General features: G+C 31.4%; 1 protein-coding gene across 1 annotated transcript in view; it reads right to left on the bottom strand.

The window, feature by feature from the left end:
- Window positions 1–4,085: 4,085 nt before the first annotated feature.
- LOC107026414 overlaps window positions 4,086–9,554 on the bottom strand; it is a 12,771-nt gene continuing 7,302 nt past the window's right edge. Inside the window, exons 2-3 of the mRNA XM_015227376.1 lie at window positions 6,381–6,568; window positions 4,086–5,078 (exon numbers count right to left, since the gene is read on the bottom strand). Of these exons, the coding sequence (XP_015082862.1) occupies window positions 4,620–5,078; window positions 6,381–6,568 (647 nt within the window). The 3' untranslated portion in view covers window positions 4,086–4,619. The remainder of the gene's footprint in view (window positions 5,079–6,380; window positions 6,569–9,554) is intronic.

The following is a 9,554-nucleotide window of genomic DNA, read 5'->3' as shown; positions in this document are numbered from 1 at the left end:
ATATATGTATATATATATACATATATATATATGTATATATATATACATATATGTATGTATGTATATATATATATATGTATGTATGTATGTATGTTATAAGAATGGATATGGAGTACGATGATTCCACTACAAAATAACAAGGGGGGCGTTAAGAATTGTAACAATTATAAGGATATCAAACTGCTAAGATATAGTATGAAGGTCTGGGATAAGGTGGTGGAGATAAGGGTAAGGAGAGGTGTGTCTATTTTGAAGATTCAATTCAGTTTCATGTATGAAAGTTCAACTACAAACGTCATTTATCTGGTTAGGAGACTATTGGATTAGTATAGGGAGAAGAGGAATCTCCACATGGTGTTTATTGACCTAAAATGGTGGAGGATAAATGAGGAAAGCGAGACTAGGATAATTCGAGCATGTGAAGAGGAGATGCACGGGTGCCTTAGTGCGTAGGTGTGAGAGTAGGCAAAAGAAATAATAGAGAGAGGTAATTAAATAGTACATGACACAATTTTAGCTTAACGAGGATATGACATTAAATACGATGTCATGGAGGACACGTATTAGTGTAAAGGGTTATTTAAATAGTTGAGAGTCATCTCACTTATTCTTTCAAACTAGCAGTCTTAGTATAACTATTAGAGTTTCTTGTTATTCCATCTTTGTTATTCTTTAATGTTTCTTGCATTTCGATTATCGTATCTTTTTCATGTTTTTATTTTGCATTTTTTACTTGGCTTCTTCTCTCTCATTTTTTTTATTTTTTCATACTGGTTTGTTATGTTTTTTCTTGAGCCGATGGTCTATTGGATGCAACATCTCTATCTCCAAACGTAAGTATAATGTGTGTGTAAACACTACCCTCCTCAAACTTCACTTTTGCGAAATTTTGTTGTCAAAGTAGAGAGAATTTTTACTTACTTAAAATACTTTTTAGTTTGAAGTGCAACAATAAATGATTACCTATTTGTATCATGAATAGTGTATAAGAACCATCTTCTTCCCTCTTTCTATTATACTCCTAAATCCATCACTGTTTGATACACTTCTTGGTGGTAGGGGTGTACATGACCAGGTTAGTTTGAGTTTTTCAAATACCAAATTAAATTGTTTGTGTCGGATTTTTTAATATGTAAGTCAAATCAAATTAATAAAACTCGGGTTTTTCAATTTCGGGTTTTTTCGGATTTCTTTGGATTTTTCGGGTTTGTTCAAATTTTTGAGTTTTTTCAATAAAGTATTCATTCAAACATATAATTTAGTTGTACTGCAAATACTTCTTTAGTCCTACATAATGCAACTTATCTACGTTATTTCTCAAGAAAATAGAAAAAAAAATATGATATGATTAATGACACTAAAATATTCAAAAATAATAATAAAATCGTGCAAAACAAATATTGTAAATTAATAAGTCATATAATGAAATCATATATATATATATATATATATATATATAGAGAGAGAGAGAGAGAGAGAGAGAGAGAGAGAATTCAAGCATATTTATTATTCTAATTAAAAAAAGAGTGATGTGGCACCTCTCAATGGCCTATGACTATTTATTTTTTTAGTGTTTATTAAATAATTAAAAAACGTAATCATATTCATTACACATAATTATATCATATGAAAGTTACAAAAAAGATCTTCATCCATTTGTATTCTCTAATTAATTAACATGTCTCCTCAATTTCCCTCTACTTAATTCCTATTATTTGAATCATCTATAAATAATGTTCACCTATGTTGTTGTTGCATGTTCGTTTATATTTTCTCCAACTTCATATTGTTAGTATTATTTTTTTTTTTCAGCTTTATGAAAATTAAAAATATATTTTTTAAAATTTATTCTTGTGCTACAATAGCCTAACAAGAGTTTATCAAGATGAAGAAGAAAGTTTGAAGGCAGTTTAAGATTCATCTAAGGTGATTATCAAAAGTTAATATGCTATAAGTCATCAAAGTGAAGAAGAAAGTTTAATGGCGGTGGAAGATTCATCAAGAGTTTGTTAGATTATAATTTGAAAAAGTAGAAGTTTCAATAATTTACAAATATATAGATGCATTTATTGTTAATTATATAATTTTTCAATTAATAATTTATCCATCAAGATATGTACCCTTCAAGAGCAAGACTATATTATAAAGAACATTTTTTGTATCAAGGGCAACATGATCTTCAACTGACTATTTTATTGCTTAAATATATTTTTTGTGACATTTTCATCATACATACAAATTTTTGTCTTTTGAAAATACTATCAATGTTCCATCGATATATTTTATGTATATAACATGTTAATATAATGTAATTTCTTGATCAAGATTTTATCATCTTTTGTTTAGTTTCATCCGAATTTAGATGTATAACAAATTTTTTTCTTTTATAGAATTTGAATTGACAAAAAAAAGATGAAATCCTCTCCATTAAGTTTTTGTTTTGTATTTGTTAGCACTTATGTAAAATTAGTATATATATATANTATATATATATATATATGATTATTGGAATCAATTTTCACAAAGCGTATAATTCTTTTAACTTAATGAAATTTTTCCGAATGAACCAAGTTTCTTCTACTAGTATCCAATTGCAATTAACATATTTTCTTAAGTTAAAAATTCTAAAAATAGAAAAATAATTATACATAAAGAAAATTGATATTTGTTTAATTAAATTGATTATGAAATTGAAAAGATGATTTTAGTCTCTGCACTAATTAATTTGTTTGATAATTAAATTTTTTTTAATATTTATTACAACTCATAAAGTACAAAAACCTTTCTTTATTCACATTTTCTACTTAAATGACATATCTCCTCAACTCCTTTTTATGATTCTCTTCATTACATCTACATTTAGTTTTCTCAAATCAAGGTTTACATGTAGAAAATTTTCACGAATGAATATGTTTTTTCTCTATTTGTGGTTTTAACCTTTTGATAATAAGATATACTTTAATTCTAATTTTTAAGAAATAAATAGGGAAATAGTATTGTGTTGCGTTGTTTTTTTTATTAGTTGGTTGGTCCATCTCATGACTTACAAAAATCCTTATCTATTTATATTTTTACTTAAGTTACATTATTTGTATAATAATTCTTTAATAATTAGTAAGAAAATTGTATCTTATAAACTAAAACAATTATGATAAACATTTTAAAGTTTTTTACCTAATTATTACACATATTTCTTGTTTTTTAGTATGTTCTACTTTATAAGAAAAAATTATCACTAAAATAGTTGTTATCATGATCGCGCGAACCGCAAACATGTTGATTAGTTGATCATAATTTAAAGTACTAAATCATGCTAAAATAAGTTTAGTAAGTATTAGTTACGTAATTAAATATTAAAAGAAAGTAAAATTAGATCATATATTTTAATTGTCTAAATCTATGTAAAACTAAAAAACAAATATTCAATATTATTGTTACTCTTAGTGTTGAATTGATTTTTTTTTTTGCAATAATATTAATTTAATTTTTATTTAAACTTTATTATAATTACAAACATGTATGGACTATAATTTTTAGTAGATCATTGAGAGTTCTAACTCCCAAACATGAAATGAATATATTAAAAGAGAAAATTATAAAAAAGTATAAGAGATATTTAAAAATTATATCAAAATAAGTATTTTTACGTATAAAATAAGGTTTTAAAATAATATATATAATTTCGGGTTGATATTTTTAGTTGAAACCAAATCAACCCAAATCTAGTTAATTTTTTCTAACACCAAACCAAGTCAAACCAAACAACTAGTCAAAAAAATTTCAATTTGCCTCGATCTGCAATTAAATTCAATTTTGGGTTCGATTTTGTACACCCCTACTCGGTGGATGTTTCACTCCGGCTCTCAGGACTTCATTAATAATTAAAAGTTTATACAAATTATAGACAACTTATACACAAATCTAAATTCTGCATAATTTTTGGCCTTCATGAAAAACAAGCCATCTTATTCTGTTTAAAGTAACAAAACTGAATTGACAAGACTTCATTTTGTCTTTTCCTATATAACATAGTAAGCAGCACCCTAGTCCACCCCAATTGGCGTCGTACTTATAGATACTCGATATGGAACAAAAAAATCCCATTCATGGGGTTACCATTTATCCATACCTTACATGGAAAGTTCAATCTGTAACAGGACATTCAAAAGTCTATGCATAGATATAATCACGATTCTGGGAACTAGAAATTATGTGTTTGCCCAGATACACATGCAACCTCAAAAATGAAATAAATAGAAGGTATATCCAAAGAAAGAAACCCACTTTACAATTACACATGGATATTACAAATTTACACTATGATGCAATTTTTGGCATCTCGCAATAGCTTGCTTGTGACGTTCACGATAAAAGGAAGACCGACATCCAAAAGTGGGACCCCCGAAATGCAACAAGTATGAAAAGCAAGATCGTATATTACTCATGAAGTGTGAACTTCCAAGTTGCCAGAAAGGTTAAGATTCAGCATGATGAGCCTGGGCCATGGAAAAATCCAACCACACTTTATTCCCCTTCAGATGAGGTCATAGCATTCTATGGGTCCAACAAGAATGAATCAAAAGCTCCGGTGAGAAGTACTGGGTGATGCTACCAATTTTCTAAAATAGCTTTGATTGCACTGGCATCGTACAATCAATATTATCCTCAAGATCGCTAAATGAAATTTCCTCCTCATTCCCCGTTAAAATGCCGGTGCCAGAGTAGCACTCTGACTCTTCAATATCTTGTACCCAATCATCCTCATGCTCATCATAATCCAAGAACAATGGTTTAGATGGACCAGCCACCGACTCCTTTTCTAAGATCTTACTAGGAGGATTTTCTACAATAATAGCCTCATCAATAAACTGGATCTTTGGATTTGTACTCTCAAATCCAAAACTTCTTTGGGGCATAAAGTATTTACAGTGAGCATCTTCGGATGAGGTAGAATCAAAGCTTTTATGTGGTGAATACGTGCTCACCTTCATGAGAAGTGTATTCATACCAAAAAAATCTGAGTCGGGTTTTGTCTTCTTTTGCAGCTCTTGCATCCACATAGACCTTGCTTCCATAAGCTGAAGAACACACAAAATCAATAGTACACCAAAACTAGCTATTACCATATCAAGCCTTGTACATAAGGGAAGGAGGACTAGCAATATTGCAATTACTTCCATCATTTGAACTACTTATCGTGATGCACAATATTCCATTATAGGAAGACTGTTGGTTAAAGCTACCCAAAATTAAGAGAGAAAATTGCTTCTAGCAATGATAACGGGCCTTGAAACAAATCAAAAGCAGCTCCAGTTCCCCCACTCCCAAATAAAACTACCTCTTTTAAAAAAAAAAAACAAACAAACATAGATGGAAGAATAGTTTGCAATTTGCACTGCTAATGTACGTGCTCTTCTGTGACTTACACATTATCCTATCATTTTAATGATTTGCACCCTAATCTCCTTAGTTCTTTGCAAAAGCATTAAAAAAAATCATTTTTCAATTATTTACAAGCATAAAATAGAAAAATTAACATATTATTATATTTATTAAGATTGAAAATATAATAATAATAATATAATTAAATTTTTTTCTATCAACAACATAATTGATTGTTCTGGTCTTTCTTTCTTAATACTCGTACAATGAGATATAGAATATAAAAATTATGAAATACTTAAAGATAAATATATATAAATTGTATTATAATAAGAAATTCTCTATAAAAAAAATTATATATATGATTGATTGGTTTGGCCTCGTATTGACATTTTTATTTTAGATAAAACCAAATCAACCCAAAGTATAGTCGGGTTTTTTTCTCAGTACCAAATCAAGTCAAACTAAACCATTATGCAGAGTTTTTCCAATTTGACTCAATTTGTAGTTTGCGGTTCGATTTTGTTCATACTTCACCCCTAAGAAAATGTACTAGAAATGAATGATTCTTTCTTCATTATAATGGAAAAGAAGCGGCAAATGATTTGTCTTTAGTATTGCCTTCATTTTAAATTAAACCACTTTTAAGTTACCAGTTTCAAAAAAAATAAAAAGTAAACCACTTTATTTTTCTTTATATGCAATTTTTTATTTTATTCCTTTCAATAATTGAAAAATGAGACATTTAATGATTCTGTGATTAGAGTGCAAATCATTAAAAATGATAGGTTAAGGTGTAAGACAAAAAAGAGTGCATACATTGGGAGTGCAAATCGCAAATTACTCTAGCTGAAAGCATAAACCTAACAGACTGCAACTCAAACAGCTGCTGCTTTAAAAATCAGAAATTAACCCCAAAATAAGCACCACTTGTTGACTTATCAACAGGATTGTGTAACTCACTTCAGTAATGATCTTACAGCATAGTATTAACATACCTGGGGTGTAGTTAAAAGCTCAGCATCATGCTTATTAAGTCTCGTGTGGAGAAGAACAAAATAAACCATCCAAAAGTAACCCTCACTCATATGGACAGGGCAAAGTTCAATTCTGAGAGCAGCTAATCTTGGTGCCAGACATTCAACAGCAAATACATGTTTTTGTTGGGTTTCAGAGATCTTGAAATCTAAATATAGGATTAGGAAAATATCAATGATAGTGTTTGGAAGTTTACTACGTTTTCAAAAGAAAAGCATAGAGTCAGGATCCCATTAAGTATCAACAATATTTCAAAGATATATATACACATACATACATACATACATACATATATATTTATACACATGTACTTATAAATATGTATGTAAACACATATACATAAATACTTTTTGTTAGAATAGAAATAAGTACATACATTCCTACTTAGAATAGGAATATCAATAGGAATAAGAATAGGAATAGGAATCCTAGTTGGAAAAGGATTTCAATGTAGTGTCTATAAATACTCTCAATGTAACAATTTAGATACACAATGCAATAATATTTTTCTCACATATTTCTCACATAGTATCAGAACATTGGTGAGAACAAACAAGTCACCGTATGTCTGTGTCAATTTCCGGTGATTGTCGGGTCTGATTTTATTGTTCTATTTTCTTTCTGTGTGTGTTGTGCGATAACCAACACCACCACGAGGCTCGGAAAGCTCCCGCAATCAAACCCCAGCCAGAACCACTGAAAAACATCACCCCACGCGCTCTCACGCGCAATTCGGAGGTGGTAGTTTCCGGCAAGATCTGGCTCACGCGCAGGCGCGTGAGGGCTTTTCTGATCATTATTTTTAAGAATTTTTTGACAGTTGGGGTCGTCCAGCCATTCCGACCAGGCCATACTGTTTTTTACCAGATCCGATCGACGGAATTTGGGTTCCAGCAATTTCCAACGACTTTTACTTCGAGATTTGAATTTTTCGACAATCAGATCTCTATAATCAAGTTTTTTTGTTGTTTTCAAGACAAATTTAGCTTAATGTCTTTTGGGTGTGACATTTTTTGTTCTAAAAATATGGGGATTGGAAGTTCTATCCCTATAATTGCTTCAGAACTTCTATTGGGAAGTTCAAACTATTTATCTTAGGCTTCCTCGGTTAAAATGTGGTGCAAGGGTCAAGGTGTCCAAGATCATTTAACGAACAAGACGTATGTTAGGTAAAGACTAGTGATGAAGATGAAAAAGCCAAAGCACAACAGGAGAAAGTAGATGCTCAATTATGTAGTCTCCTATGACGGTCTATTGATTCCAAATTGATGCCCTTGTTTCGCTCATTCTAGACGTGTTATACAGTTTGGGAAAAGGCTTGTGCTTTATACATTAATGACATATCTCAATTCTATGATGTGATATCTTGGTTTGACCAACTTAAAGAACAAGCATTCGATATGTCTACTTACTTGGGACAGGTACAGGCAGTCATGGAGAAATTCGACACGTTGATGCCAACTATTACGAATGTGGAAAAACAGCAAGAACACAAACATTGTTTCTAGTTCTTACACTTGCTCGAGTTCCTCCTGATCATGATTCTCTGCGTGTCAGATTTTAGCTAGCCATGCAATTCCTACAATTGATGAATTATTCTCTCATCTCCTTCGTCTTGCAGCACCTCCAGTCACAAAGTAGTTTCATCACGCACTGTTGACTCATCTCTTCTGGCATCTCAAGCCTTTGAAAAGCTTACATGTCAGTCTATGGAGAATCGATGAGGGGGAGGACGTTTTGGGAAGCCTCGATCCAAGTGTAGTCATTGTAATAAGCCTGGACAGACTTGTGACATATGTTATATTTTGCATGGTCCACCACCCAGTTAAGATCCTATTGTTCTGAAGGAATATATAATGAGTTCCTTCGAAATCTCGCAAGTAAACAGACATCCAATAATGCTCATAATGCTCGGACAAAATATGATAAGTTCCTTAAGTATTGCGCAAATAAGCAAACGTCTCCATAAGTAGTTTCGGTTGCATAACCTGATGTGTCTGTTGCGGGTAATTCTTTTGCTTGTGTGTCGCAATCTAGTACCCTTAGAACATGGGTCATGGACTCTGGGGCTTCTGATCATATCTCTGGTAATAAATCACTTTTATATGATATTATTTATTCACAATCTCTTCCAACTATTACTTTAGCCAATTCGATCCAAACAAAACCAAAAGGATTGAAAAAGCCAAACCTCTATCTTCTGTCACCCTAGACTATATTCTTTATGTCATTGGTTCTTTTAATCTAGCATTTGTTAGTCGTTTGACAAAAGCTCTACATTGTAGCATATCTTTTTTCGATGATTTTTTTCTCATGCAGGATTGCAGTACGGGACAGATGATTGGAACAGGACATGAATCACAAGGCCTTTACTATCTTACCTTTTCAAATTCCTTAATAGCATGCTCCATTATAGGTTCCCCAATCTAATTCACAAACGTTTGGGACATCCGAGTCTATCCAAACTGCAAAAGATTGTGCCTAGTTTATCTAGTTTATCCACATTAGATTATGAGTCGTCTCAACTTGGAAAACACACTCGTGCTACGTTTTCTCGTAGTACTGAGGATCGTTCAGAGTCTATTTTTTCATTAGTTCATTCTGATATTTGGGGTCCTAGTAGAGTTAGTTCCACCTTAGGGTTTTATTATTTTGTTAGTTTCATAGATGATTTTTCAAGACGGACTTGGGTTTTCTTAATGAAAGATCGTTCTTAGTTATTTTCCATATACAAAAGTTTCTTTGCTGAAATACAAAACCAATTTGGTGTTTATATTCGTACTTTTCGAAGTGATAATGCCTTATATTACTTATCCTCCCAATTTCAGGAGTTTATGACTCACTTAGGCATTATTCACCAGACAACTTGTCCATACACCCCAACAGAACAATGTAGAAGAAAGAAAAAATAGATATCTTAAATCCATGTTTCGCTGCCTTTTTGGGGGGAGATGTATTTCTTATGTCTTGTTATTTAAACTAGAATGCCCTCATCTTCTATTCAAAATTAGGTCTCACATTTCATACTGTTTCCACAATCACACATCTCTATTTTATCCCCCTCGTGTCTTTGGGAGCTCATGCTTTGTTCATAACTTAGCCCCAGGGAAAGACAAATTAGCCCCCCCCCCCCC

Source organism: Solanum pennellii, chromosome 7 (genome assembly GCF_001406875.1).
Source record: "Solanum pennellii chromosome 7, SPENNV200".
NCBI classification, from domain to species: domain Eukaryota; kingdom Viridiplantae; phylum Streptophyta; class Magnoliopsida; order Solanales; family Solanaceae; genus Solanum; species Solanum pennellii.
This window is presented reverse-complemented; position numbering and strand designations above follow the sequence as displayed.